Source organism: Nicotiana tabacum, chromosome 1, assembly GCF_000715075.1.
Source record: "Nicotiana tabacum cultivar K326 chromosome 1, ASM71507v2, whole genome shotgun sequence".
In the NCBI taxonomy this organism is placed as follows: Eukaryota; Viridiplantae; Streptophyta; class Magnoliopsida; order Solanales; family Solanaceae; genus Nicotiana; species Nicotiana tabacum.
Window position 1 is genome coordinate 77838415 of NC_134080.1, and position 14266 is coordinate 77852680.

Sequence of the window (14266 nt, forward strand, 5' to 3'; positions counted from 1 at the left end):
GCGTCATTTCATGCCCAATTCCAGGTTGAACTATCAGTTGAAATTTATTAAAATACGCATTTCAGAACCAAAGAAGATTGATCACTCCAAAAAAAAAAAATAAAGGTATTAACATTCTTGTAATATGAGAAATGGACATTTCAGTGACTAACATACTTGTAATATGAGAAATGGAAGACCAAGATTAACAATACCAATAGCATTCTTTATTAGTTATCCTTCAAAATAATTATAGGAACTATCCAAGAATGTTGATTCAAGCACTGGTATATTATACTTTAAGAAATCTGTCGAACCAGTCACTCGCGTCTTTTACCATCAATGGCGTCATTTCATGCCCAATTCCAGGTTGCGCTATCAGTTGAAATTTATTAAAACACGCATTTCAGAACCAAAGAAGATTGATCACTCCAAAAAAAAAAAAAAGGTATTAACACGAAGGACTTGCTCTTTTTGCAATGCTAGTTTCAAGAAATTGATATTACTAGCACCAGAAAATAAAAATCCAAGAACTAAAAGTCCAGTTGGTCTTAGGAAAACGTATATTCAAGCAATTTGATTAACTAATTCAGACAAAATTCTACAGGTAACAGAACAAGTGGGGTCTGGGGAGGGTAATATGTACGTAAACCTTACCCCTACCCCGAAGGGTAATATGTACAGGTAACAGAGTGAAGAACATTTCAGTGGCTCGAAGTAAAGAGTAAAAATTACACGGGCCGCCTTTTTTGGTCGCCCCCATTTAATCTATACCCATTTTTTAAAAAAGCTTTAATTTGTATCCACTTTTTAAACAACTTCAACCCCCTTTTTCCTCCTCTTTCTCCTCCTTCGTCTTCTTCTTCTGCTGTTGGTGCTGCTATGAAACTTTAGTTCATGGGATGATTACCATAAATATGTTTATCAGATTATTTAAAAATAAATTATAATTAATTACGTAAGTTAGTAGACAATAATTTGTGAATATTTTCACGTACGTAAATTAGTAGACAATGATAATTCTGTTCTTTTCACGTTTATTGTTTTCCAAAATTTATGATTTAGATATTGTTGACAATCTGATTATTTAAGTAGTATGTTAGAAAGCTTTTTCAAAAACTTCAGTTTATATTGTGCTGAAGTTTTTACAAATGAACTAAATAACTTCAGCATCTTCTGCTGAAGTTTTGAAAAAGTTTTATGACAAAACTAATGAATCCAGGACAAAAAAACTTCACCTTTTAGTGCTAAAGTTTTTACAAATGAACTAAATAACTTCAGCATCTTCTGCTGAAGTTTTTGAAAAAGCTTATTCAGGACAAAAAAAACTACAGCTTCTTTAGTGCTGAAGTTTTTATAAATGAACTAAATAACTTCAACATCTTCTGCTGAAGTTTTTGAAAAAGCTTAATGACAAAACTAATGAATCCAGGACAAAAAAACTTCAGCTTATTTAGTGCAATTACAAACAAAAACTTTTTGCAAATAGAGAACAAAACTTCAGCTACTACGCTTAAGTTCAGCAATTACAAACAAAAATTTCAGCAAATAGAGAACAAAACTTCAACTACTATGCGTAAGTTCATCAATTACAAACAAAAACTTCAACAAATAGAGAACAAAACTTCAGCTACTATGCTTAAGTTCAGCAATTACAAAAAAACTTCAGCATACTTGGTTCAGCACACTTGCTACTTCAGGCCCGTCTACTAGAATGCTGAAGTCTTGCGTGATTGCCTTTGCTACTTCAGCTCCGTATGCTGAAGTTACGCGAAAAAGTGAGTACGTTTGTAATTTTTTTTTGCAAAGCGGGCATAAGTTAAAACGTGACCCAAAAAGCGGGTATGGATGCAAATGCCCAAGTAAAGAGTCTGATGAGCCCGAAAGAACTAGTTGGATTATCCCAATTCCAAATGAAGTGAATGAAAAAGGGAAAACAATTTGGGATGACCCAAAAGGTCATCACTTGTTTAAAAATAAATTCTGTGTTCCGAGGCATTAAAAACCTCTTTATGCATTACCTCGATTTGCGTGCATAGTCTGAGCGCATAGCCGGAAAGCCAATATGTGAAAATATGTGAAATATGATAAATTTTGACCTTAAAATAAATTTAAGTTGACTTCGGTCAATATTTTAGGCAAAAGGACCCGGGCCCATGATTTGATAGTCCCGGAGGGTCTGTGGAAAAATATGGAACTTGGGCATATGCCCGAAACGGAATTCCGAGGTCCTAAGCCCGAGAAATGAATTTTTAAAGAAAATTATTTTCTGGAATATTTATGAGTTTTTGAAAATGAAATGTGTTTAAAACTTAAAGATATCGGGTCCGTATTTTGGTTTTGGAGCTCAGTACAGGTCTTATATGTGATTTAAGATGAGTATGTGAAATTTGGTAAGAAACGGAAGTCGTTTGAGGTGATTCAGACTCGTAGTTGTGAAAATTGATACTTTGAAAGTTTTGAGATTTTTCTTAGATTTCTATGCTAAATTCGTTGTTTAAGAGGTTATTTTGGCGATTTGATCGTACAGATAAGTTCATATGATGTTTTTGAGTTAGTATGCATGTTTGGTTTGGAGCCCCGAGGGCTCGGGTGAGTTTCGGATAGCTTTCAGAAGGTTTTAAACTTGGAAAAAATTTGCAGGTTTTCAGTTTCTGGTGTTCTGGTGTGTTGTTCTTCGCGTCCGCAGAAGGACTCTCGCGAACGCGAAATGTAAGTCAGGCTGAAGGAAACTTCCTTCTACGCGAACGCGAGACATAGGATGCGAACGCGAAGCTTTGGGGGTGTTTTCCTTCGTGAACGCGGGCCTGCTATCGCGAACATGATGGCTTTTGGGCCTGGGCATGGGGAGAAGGATTTTACTCTACGCGAACGCATCTACACTGCCGCGAACGCGAAGGCTCTAGGGGCTGAAGCTCCGCGAACGCGAGCCTTGTATCGTGAACACGAGCCTTGTATCGTGAAGCGATGGTTAATTGGGCCTGACCCATCGCGAACACGACAGGCCTATCGTGAACGCGATGAAGGCCTGCCCAATGATTTTTAAACAGTAACAGAACATACGGGATTTAACAAAATTTCATAACTTGTTCTTCCAAACTCCAAATTGGGCGATTTTTGAAAGAGAACTTCACCACAAATCCATAGGTATATAATCTTAGACTCATTTTCTTCAATTTTCATTAACACCCATTAGATTTCTAGGCCTAAATCATGTTCTTAAGGGTAGAAAATTAGGGATTTGGGTAGAGTTATGACTTTTTGTATAATTGGGATCTAGACCTCGTTTTGGGGTCGGATTTTGGAACTAATTACATATTCGGTCTCGTGGGTAAATGGGTGATCGGGTTTTAGTCCGAACCACGTGTTTTGACCATGCGGGCCTACGGGTCGATTTTTGACTTTTTGGGAAGAATGATAAGAAATCTATAATTAAGCATTGGAATTGGATTGTTTAGCATTTACTGATGTTATTAAGTCGATTATGTCTAGATACAATTGACTTGGAGCCAAATTCAAAAGGAAAAGGTGTTTGAAGCTTGAGTTGGTCGTGAAAATTCGAGGTAAGTGTTTGGTTTAACCTTAGATTGAGGGATTAGGAGTCGTGTCTTATTTGCTACATGTTGACTATGGAGTACGACGTATAGGCATGATGACGATTATCTATACGTCGGTGTCAAGCATGCCCGTGAGTCTTGTATTATACTTGTTATAACTCCATTGTGGTTTATTGTGCTTCATATGAGGATTATCATTATTGTTCCCTTGCCGGGATGTTATCATCATTATTGTTCCTTTGCCGGAATGTTATTGTCATATTATTGTTCACTTGCCGGGATGTTTGTTTTGATATTATTGTTCCCTTGCCGGGACGTTGGTATATTGCTATTGTTCCCTTGCCGAGATTCTTTTATGATTGGTGTTGACAATTAAAATGGGAGCGGGTTGCACGCCTGCAACGATAATATATGAAATGGGAGCGGAATGCACGCCTGCAACAGTAATATAAGAAATGGGAGCGGGTTGCACACCTGCAACAGTAATATATGAAATGGGAGCGGGTTGCACACCTGCAACAGTAATATATGAAATGAGAGCGGGTTGCACGCCTGCAACGGTACTATATGAAATGGGAGCGGGTTGCACGCCTGCAACGGTATCATATGAAATGGGATTGGGTTGCACGCCTGCAATGGTGTTACATGTGTACCTGTTCTTCTATTTCCTTATCTTTGCTGGTAATTGATTTATGGCATTCCTTATATTTCTCTACTATCATTCTGTTGTTACCTGTTACTCCCCGCAGCATGTTTCCCCCGCCCAACTTTAGTTATAATTATCTGCTTCTATTACCGTTGTATATGATTTAACTACACAGGTTTATTTGGTAGTCTGGTCCTAGCCTCGTCACTAATTCGCCGAGGTTAGGCTAGGCACTACCAGCACATGGGGTCGGTTTTGCTGATACTACACTCTGCACTGTGTGCAGATACTGATACCGGAGCGTTTGGACTGCAGTGAGGGTGCTATCTTCAGTCCACACAAGCGACCCGAGGTAGTCCTGCAGGCGTCCACAGGCCTTGGTATCTCCTCTTATCTTTTCTCTTGCTGTTTTTATTTATTCAGAGACAGACTTTTGTATTTCATTCAGACCTTGTTTGTAGTATTCCTAGACTGTCTGTGAAGCTGTGACTCCAGTTTTGGGCAGTCTTGTTTAAACAGTTATAGTGGATATACTCAGTAGTTTTATTATTTTTCTTCCGTTTGTCATAAATTCTGCTGTCTTTAAATTGTTGCTCATAATTGCTAAAGGATTAAAATTGGGAAAAGGTAAATTGATCAAGTAGTCGACTTACTTAGCTCACTTTAGTAGGCGCCATCACCACTCCCGAGGGCAGGAGATCCGGGTCGTGACAAGTTGGTATCATAGCTCTAGGTTACATGGGTCTCATAGTTCACAAACAAGCTTAGTAGAGTCTGAGGGATTGATACGGATACGTCTGTATTTATCCCTCAGAGGCTACAGAGTTAGGAAAAACTTCACATTTATTCCTTCCTGTCGTGCGGTTTCGTTTCTCGATGCTAATTGAATTTCTACTCTGTTCTTTCGCAGATGGCGAGAACACGCGCTTCCTCATCCACTGACCAGCAGCCCGAGCCCCCAGCAGCAGCTCCTATGAGGGGAAGAGGGCGAGGCCAAGGCCGTGCTAGAGGTAGAGGTAGGGGCAGAGCTCAGCCTAGAGCAGCAGCACCAGCGGCGGAGCCTCAGGTGGACTTTGATGATGAGGTTCCGGCCTAGACAGTTCCAATGGGCCCAACTCAAGTCCTAGAGGGGTTTATTGCTACCCCAGTACTCCAGGATGCTCTGGTCCGTCTAGTGGGCCTTATGGAGAGCGTCACCCAGGTAGGCTTGCTCCCTGTAGCACCAGCCGTCCTCAGGCTGGAGGAGGAGCCCAGATTCCTGCTACTCGCACTCCGGAGCAGATGGCTCTCCAGTTTTAGACTCCAGCAGCTCAGCCAGTTAGAGCAGTTCAGCCAGGTGTGGTAGCCCAGACTGGTGATGGAACATCTATGTTTGTCGATGCTTTGTGGAGATTGGAGAGGTTTACCAAGCTATTCACTACTACTTTTAGCGTTGCATCTTCTGAGGATCCCCAGGATTATCTAGACAGCTGTCATGAGGTTCTCAGGAACATGGGGATAGTGGAGACTAATGGGGTCAACTTTGCTACTTTCCGCTTGTCTGGATCCGCCAAGACTTGGTGAAGAGATTATTGTTTTGCTAGGTCAACCAGATCACCAGCTTTGACTTGGGATTAGTTTACTCAGCTATTTCTGGAGAAGTTTCTCCCCATCACTCAGAGAGAGGCCTATCAGAGGTAGTTTGAGCATCTCCAGCAGGGTTCTATGACCGTTACTCAGTATGAGACCAGATTCATCGACTTGGCACGTCATGCTCTTATCATACTTCCCACCGAGAGAGAGAGAGACAGGGTGAGGACGTTAATTGAGGGACTTATTCAGCCGATTTGACTTCAGATGGCTAGGGAGACAGGGAGTGAGATTTCTTTTCAGGAGACAGCCAGTGTGGCCAGGAGAGTAGAGATGGTTCTGTCACAGGGAGGTGGTCAGGGGTCCGACAAGAGGCCTCGTCATTCAGACAGATTCAGTGGCGCCTTGTCTGGAGACATGGATTCGTATGGTAGAGGCCATCCTCCTAGGCCTTTTCAGTCAGCACTTTAGGTTTCTCACGGTACTTTAGGTGGCCGTGGTTCTCATATGTAGTATTCTGATCAGTAGTCCTACAATGCATCACCAGCTCCGATCAGTGCACCACCGCTTCAGAGTTTTCAGGTTCGTCAACCCCAGCAACCGAGGGCTTGTTTTACTTGTGGCGACATGAGGCACATTGCTAGATATTGCCCTCGAGCACCGAGTTCTCAATAGCAGGGTTCTCATGCTGTGGTTCAGGCACCAGGTGTTCCACCGTCCGTTCCACCAGCTAGGGGTGGGGGTAGAGGTGCTAGAGGTGGAGGTAGAGGTATTAGAGGTGAAGGTCAGGCAGCTAGAGGTGGATGCCAGCTAGTTGCAGGCCGTCCCAAAGATGTAGTCCAGGGTGGTGGGGCCAAGCCCCGATGTTATCCTCTCCCAACCAAGCCTGAGGCTGAGGCTTCTGATGTAGTTATCACATGTACTGTTCTGGTTTGTAGTAGAGATACTTCAACCCTATTTGATCCAGGGTCTACATACTCCTATGTGTCATCTTATTTTTCACCGTATTTGGTCATGCCTAGTTGTCACACCTCCTTTTTGCGCGCCCGGCCCCGAAGGGTTAAAAAATGCGCGGGGGGAGTTTTTCCAATTTAAGTGACAATATTCGAAATGGGATTATTTATTTAATTCAGAGTCGCCACTTGGGAAAGGTTTGGCTTTTGGTGTCCCAAGTCACCGGTTTATCTTGAATCCCAAATCGAGGAAATTTTCGACTTTTCCAAATGAAGTCTGCGAACCAGAAATTCTAAGTAAGGAATTCTGTTGACCCGAGGGAAGGTGTTAGGCACCCTCGAATCCCGTGGTTCTAGCACGGTCGCTTAAATTGTTATAATGGCTAAATATCTGATTTAAATACATGTTATGACTTTCGTGCTTTTATTAAGTTTAAACTGCTTTTATTATTATCATTTATTTTTATAGAATTGCAACGTCATGAAAATGCATCTCGAACCACGTCACAATCAATGCACCCGTGGTCGTCGACACATTTTGACTCCATTGAGATTTGGATTTGGGTCACATCAATGTGCACCCGTGTTTGAGAAGGTTAAATTATTAAGCCGCGCCTAAAGAGTCTAGCGCGTTATTATTTTTGTAGAAGGCCATGAAATTCACTAAACGGCCTATTCCGAATTTTAAGAATTTATTATGGTTATTTATTGAGGGCCCCGCAATTTTGCGTTTTATTTGGCGAGGCTCGTCTCTATTTTTTTTAGAAGGGATATCCTAAAGTGGCTACATTTCTAATGCATTTGTCTCTAAGACTAGAAGAAAAGGGTACATGCTAATTTAATTATATGCTTTGGCCCAAACCGGATTCTTACCAATTTCTGATTAATTATTTACAAAGTGAAGAGGCGTCATACCTTGTGAAACATACGAGATTGACCAAATGCTATACTAGTATCCAAACATTTCTTGAATTGAACTTAACTAGACTTATTTAAGCTAGATTAAGGGAATTGAACACTAGGCATTGTTACTAATGGGGATTCAAACGTGCTCCTATATACTGCCTAGCGGGTCCTGATAAAAGAACTAAAGTAACACAGAACATCATTGTGTAAGGTGGAAATATTCTATCCTATGCATGTCATTATAGTTAAACAGGAATCCGGTTGAAAATTTTATGTCAGTTATCCATGCATTCTATGTATTGTACCATTACATCTCGTACTAACAAACAACTATAAAACTACGATGCAAGAGGCTAAAACCTGGTTAAGTATTGACTAACTAATCTTTCGCTACTGAATTACGCACTAATCAATTTATACAAAAGAAGTCAATATACTATGAGCATTACAAACAGACATTTAAACTTCTTCAAACTCCTTTCATTTCATGCTTCGAACTGTTACAATTAACACCAACATGGGACTCGAAATGTGTACCTGAATACTGAAATGCAAAGAAGAAGCAGAAGCAGAAGGGTCAGCAGCAGCAGAAAGCAGAATAGCAGCAGCAGCAACAAGCGAAGCAAGTAGAATCAAGAACCCAACTAGACCAAGTTCCAGAGTAAACCAACAGACAACCAACAAACTCAATTGGCTTTAAAAGAAATCAGTATTGAACAAACAGGTCAAAACCAGCGAAATCAAGACAGCAGAGAAGGATGCAATTTCTAGTTTTGTCTGTCTGTGTTATCGAACAAAGTTATTTTCCAGTTTTCTGTTTTTCAGAACTTCACTCTCAAAATGTTCCCTCTCAATTCACTCTCTCCTTATCAATGCCTGTCTGTGTGTGTTAATATGTATGTGTCTCTCTCTCTTATCTTTTCTATGTATATATGTGTATCTCTTTTGCTCTCCCTAATCTCTGGTTCTTTTCCCTTTTTTTTTAAAAATGATGGAAGTCCTTCCCTTTTATAAGCCTTAACATCAGCCCTTTAACAGCCTGTTAGACCAAAAGCACACCCCTCCAATGTGCTATCTCTTTTCAGTTTCCACTTAGCTATTTAAGTATTAACCCCCCCATCACATTCCCTGGCAGACTTACTCTTTTAAATGAGGTTTAATACTTCTTAAACTAAAGCAGGGTAATGGGCAGCAGAATATATCTGACAGCATATGCTGTCAAACTATTTTTAAATCAAAAAGCCCTTTATGCAGGAACCAGGCTGTGCACAAATGCACCTGTGGTGCACAAATGCACATGTTGTGCACAAGTGCACATGCCCTCCAATTCAGAACTGTAACTAAACAAAGCATTCCTTTGGCATTTCTGATTCAAATTAACAACTATAAGTAAACAAACTCAGTTCCTAATTGATTCAAACAAATGCTTAGCAGAAGTAAGTCGATTTGTTATTGTTCGGACAACTGAAACTAATTGACGACATATGTCGACTCGACTATACTAGTTATAACACATACAATCGAAACCAAAATTAGACATTTAATCAGTATAGGACACATGATTCGAATTGTACTGACTAAGCAAAAATGTACTTGAGGAATCAGTTAGTCAGTTCAAATTTGAAAATCAGCTAATTGCACAACACACACATACATACACATTATCAGAACAAATAGAAGAAAGACTCAAGGCACCGAGGTTTAGGCAAAGCGGACAGGACACAGTTGATAAAATTCGAAACACAAATTTCACAACAACATGAACAACCTTTTAAACAAACATGGACTAACAGAATAAAGAAAAGAAAACAAAACTCACCTTAAATCCCGAAAAATCAAAAAACCTTAACTTGGATTCGAACAGACCTTTCTTAAGGCTGAACGGACTTTAATCGAAGTGTTTCTCAGATGAGAAACACTTCGATTAAGGTCCATTAGACCTTAATCTCTTGGTTTAAACGAGATACGGACCAGTGACGAGGAACCCTAAGGTTCCAAAGATTAGATCCGGGATTCATGCTTCCCTAGTCAGATTCGGACCAAACCAAGCATGGTTTGGTCACGAGGGGGGTCTGGGGAGTGTCTGGTATGAATTTAGGGCAGATCGGTGTAGATCGAGTTTTGACTCGAATCTTCAAATGAAGATTCGAGAAGGTGGGATGGGATTCGAGCTGAACGGTTGGTGGATCCATGTTCAGGGTGTCAAGGTGGTCCTAGGGTGTTAAGGTGAAGGTCACCGGCGTTCATGCCGCCGGGTTTCTGGTGAAGGGAGATGGGGGCGGTTAGGGTTTGAAGGGGAAGGGTCTGGTGAAGACGAAGGCTGGGGTATTGGATAGGGGGGCAGGGTATGGTTGTAGGTTTATATAGTTAGTGGATAGGTGGATCCTGGCCGTTGGATGAGACATGATGAAGGGCCAGGATCCTTCGACTAACAGGGAACGGTGTCGTTTCAAGGGTAAAAGGTTGAGGTCGGTCTGGGTGAGACGGGTCGGGTCTGTTAGTGGGTTCGGGGTGAGAGATCTTGGCCGTTGATCTTTCAAAGATCAACGGCTCAGATCATACTGGATTAAACGGTGTCGTTTGGATGGCTAGGGGCTGAACTGGACTAGACCGGGTAATTTGGGTTGGGTTGTTCATTTGGGCCTGAATTAAAAATGAAAAATTAGCCCGAACTGATTTCCAAACCCAATTTTGCACTCTCTTTTATTATTTTTTTTTATTTTAAAACAAAACTTAAGTAAATCAAAATTAAAAATTAAATAAACACTTAATACAATTATTTGCACACATATATTAAAATATTTAAAACAGGTAAAATCAAACAAAACAAAAATCACGGACAAAGATGCCTATTTATGATTTTCTATTTAATGACCGGATTACGGTTCAAATTACGCATGACACATACATTTTTGTATTTTGTTTTAATAAAATATAATGGGCAAAAATCATAAATAATTAACAAAGTGCCATGTAAAAATCCAAAAATTGTATAGCAGGACCATTTGTTATTATTTTTATTTCTTTTGGAGCAATTGTCGCGCGAAACAAAAATCACGTGCTCACAGCTGCCCCTCTTTGTTCGGAAACACGAAGAGTTTTCGTGCAAATATAAAGTGAGCGGATATAAGCGATTTTTGCCTATGGACTACTCCGTGTGAAGCATGTTTTGAAAGTTTTGACCGAATCTTGCTTCAAAGATTTCCTACATATCCCGGGCTCAACAGGATTCAGGTCAATGTAGTTCGGGAAGTTTCGGTAGCTGGGACTACCATGGGACTGCAATGCTTGCTGTTACTGCTGTTGCTGTAGTCACCACTGCTTTACTGACCGCCTTATTACAACCAAAGAGAAATTGAAACTGAACTTAAATACTTATATGCATGTCAACTGCTAGTTACAAGATCCCTATCTATGATTCTTTTGCGACTTGATCATGGGTCTTAGCTGATTTTGCTTGGAGACTTCGATCCGAATCTTGATACTTGCGAGTTGTAGGTGCTTGCTCACTCTGGGATACTCAGTGAGACGTGACTGACAGAGTTCAGGACCTTAATCAAATGTTGGAGTCGATCCGCCTTCCATTTACTCCGATATCTCGGGACATCTTCTTTTTGTCTTTTTCTTCTTTAGATTCTGAGTTGAGACTCATCTCGTGGGTCATTTCGATCCATGTGGCTCGAGGTTAGACCTGCGGGAGAAAACAAACAAACGAGCGAAATTTTCTGCCCCAGTTTCACTAGGAAAATTTCGTGAATTATTCGCCAGAAAGTTCATAAAATTGATGAAGGAAGATAAAAATGCTCAGTTCAGGGTTGGAGCCCTAATAACGAATAGCTGGGGAGAAGTTCAGTTTCTAGAGTTGAAAACTCTAATACTGACCAACTGGGGAAAAGTTCAGTTCAGGGTTGGGGCCCTAATGCTGACTGAAAGGAAAAGTTCAGTTTAGGGTTTAAAGCCCTAATGCTGACTGGAAAGAAAAAGCTCAGTTTAGGGTTTAAAACCCTAATGCTGGCTGAATGGAAAAAGTTCAGTTTAGGGTTTAAAACCCTAAGGCTGATTAAAGGAAAAAGTTCAGTTCAGGGTTTAAAACCCTAATGCTGACTAAAGGAAAGAATTCAGTTTAGGGTTTAAAACTCTAATGCTAACTGGAAGGAAAAAGCTCAGTTTAGGGTTTAAAACCCTAATGCTGGCTGAACGGAAAAAGTTCAGTTTAGGGCTTAAAACCCTAAGGCTGATTAAAGGAAAAAGTTCAGTTCAGGGTTTAAAACCCTAAGGCTGATTGAAGGAAAAATTCAGTTTAGGGTTTAAAACCCTAATGCTGACTAAAGAAAAAGCTCAGTTTAGGGTTTAAAACCCTAATGCTGACATGCATGAAAAAAGCTCAGTTTAGGGTTTAAAACCCTAATGCTGGCTGAATGGAAAGAGTTCAGTTTAGGGTTTAAAACCCTAATGCTGACTAAATGAAAAAGCTCAGTTTAGGGTTTAAAACCCTAATGCTGGCTGAATGGAAAAAGTTCAGTTTAGGGTTTAAAACCCTAATGCTGACTAAAGGGAAAATTCAGTTTAGGGTTTAAAACCCTAATGCTGATTGCATGGAAAAAGGTTAGTTTAGGGTTTAAAACCCTAATGCTGACTGCATGGAAAAAGGTCAGTTTAGGGTTTAAAACCCTAATGCTGGCTGAAAGGAAAAAGGTTCAGTTTAGGGTTTAAAACCCTAATGCTGGCTGAAAGGAAAAAAGCTCAGTTTAGGGTTTAAAACTCTAATGCTGGCTGAATGGAAAAAGTTCAGTTTAGGGTTTAAAACCCTAAGGCTGATTAAAGGAAAAAGTTCAGTTCAGGGTTTAAAACCCTAATGCTGACTAAAGGAAAGAGTTCAGTTTAGGGTTTAAAACCCTAATGCTGACATGCATGAAAAAGCTCAGTTTAGGGTTTAAAACCCTAATGCTACTGGCTGGGGACAAAATTCGAGAACAACAACTGCTGACTAAAGGAAAAAGCTCAGTTTAGGGTTTAAAACCCTAATGCTGGCTGAATGGAAAAAGTTCAGTTTAGGGTTTAAAACCCTAATGCTGACTAAAGGGAAAATTCAGTTTAGGGTTTAAAACCCTAATGCTGATTGCATGGAAAAGCTCAGTTTAGGGTTTAAAACCCTAATGCTGACTGCATGGAAAAGCTCAGTCTAGGGTTTAAAACCCTAATGCTGGCTGAAAGGAAAAAAAGTTCAGTTTAGGGTTTAAAACCCTAATGCTGACTAAATGAAAAAGCTCAGTTTAGGGTTTAAAACCCTAATGCTGGCTGAATGGAAAAAGTTCAGTTTAGGGTTTAAAACCCTAATGCTGACTAAATGGAAAAGCTCAGTTTAGGGTTTAAAACCCTAATGCTGGCTGAATGGAAAAAGTTCAGTTTAGGGTTTAAAACCCTAATGCTGACTAAAGGGAAAATTCAGTTTAGGGTTTAAAACCCTAATGCTGATTGCATGGAAAAAGGTCAGTTTAGGGTTTAAAACCCTAATGCTGACTGCATGGAAAAGCTCAGGTTAGGGTTTAAAACCCTAATGCTGGCTGAATGGGAAAAGTTCAGTTTAGGGTTTAAAACCCTAATGCTGACTAAAGGAAAAATTCAGTTTAGGGTTTAAAACCCTAATGCTGATTAAAAGGAAAATTCAGTTTAGGGTTTAAAACCCTAATGCTGATTGGCTGGGGACAAAGTTCGAGAATACTAAGCGACCTCTTTTTTTTGAATTTTCTTGTTTTAGTAGAAGATAAAAGGGAGTTTCGTGGAAACTTACCTTTCGAGTGAATTCCTTATTGCCAAAATATTTCTTGTACCCATGTACCTTCTTCTTTGGGCGACACCTGCTTCTTGCATGGTTGTCTTGGATTACACCTGTTTCAACTTTTCAGACAAAGAACAATTGTTAGTTCGGAAATAACGGTCGGTTTGGTGACCTTGATCGTTCCCGGTTGCTTTGTTGCGTCTTCATTTCTGTTGCGAAGTCCCGCCATTGATTTGATTCACATGCCGAAACCCTTTAGACCGCTCAGGCTTGTATTTCCAGATTCTGTGATGATTTGCCTCGTAAGGCTCTTTTTTTCTTTTCTCTTTTTTTTAGTGTCCCGTTTTTCTTGGAGGTTCTCAACGGGGATTTTATTGGAGGTATTCTGTGGGGATTTGTACAAAAGGAAGTCCTATGGGGGAATATTTACAAAGTGTATTCTTTGTGTGGATCTTTGTACAATGGGGCATGCTGGGTAATTGTTTCGCAGCGGGCTTTCTAGGATTCGTTGGGGTAAGCTTGTTGGGGAATGTTTTTCAAAGGAACTCGCTGGGGATGTGCTGGGGAAATTCCAACGGGGATTTTTTTTTGTATATATATTGGGGAGACTCTGTGGGGGATTGTACAAGGGGAGACTCTGTGGGGATTCGTCCGAAGGCGGACTTGTTGGGGGAATTTCTCTTTTTCCTCTTTACTTCAAACACCATCAAACATCATGATCCATCAAGTTTGGACAAACGTACCAACGAAACGAGGCGTTTTCCTTCATGAAACGGAATTCTGTGAAAACAAACCTGCCACCTGCCCTTTCCGGTGTATCCTGAACTTGGGGTTAAAACATAAAAGGGATTCGAAGAGAAACAAAGAATGGGAAAAA

At 40.3% G+C, this 14266-nt stretch overlaps 1 protein-coding gene across 1 annotated transcript in view; it reads right to left on the reverse strand.

The window, feature by feature from the left end:
- Nucleotides 1-271: 271 nt before the first annotated feature.
- LOC107775071 (uncharacterized) overlaps nt 272-14266 on the reverse strand; it is a 55234-nt gene continuing 41239 nt past the window's right edge. The window contains exon 10 of the mRNA XM_075220033.1: nt 272-354. Within this exon, the coding sequence (XP_075076134.1) occupies nt 272-354 (83 nt within the window). The remainder of the gene's footprint in view (nt 355-14266) is intronic.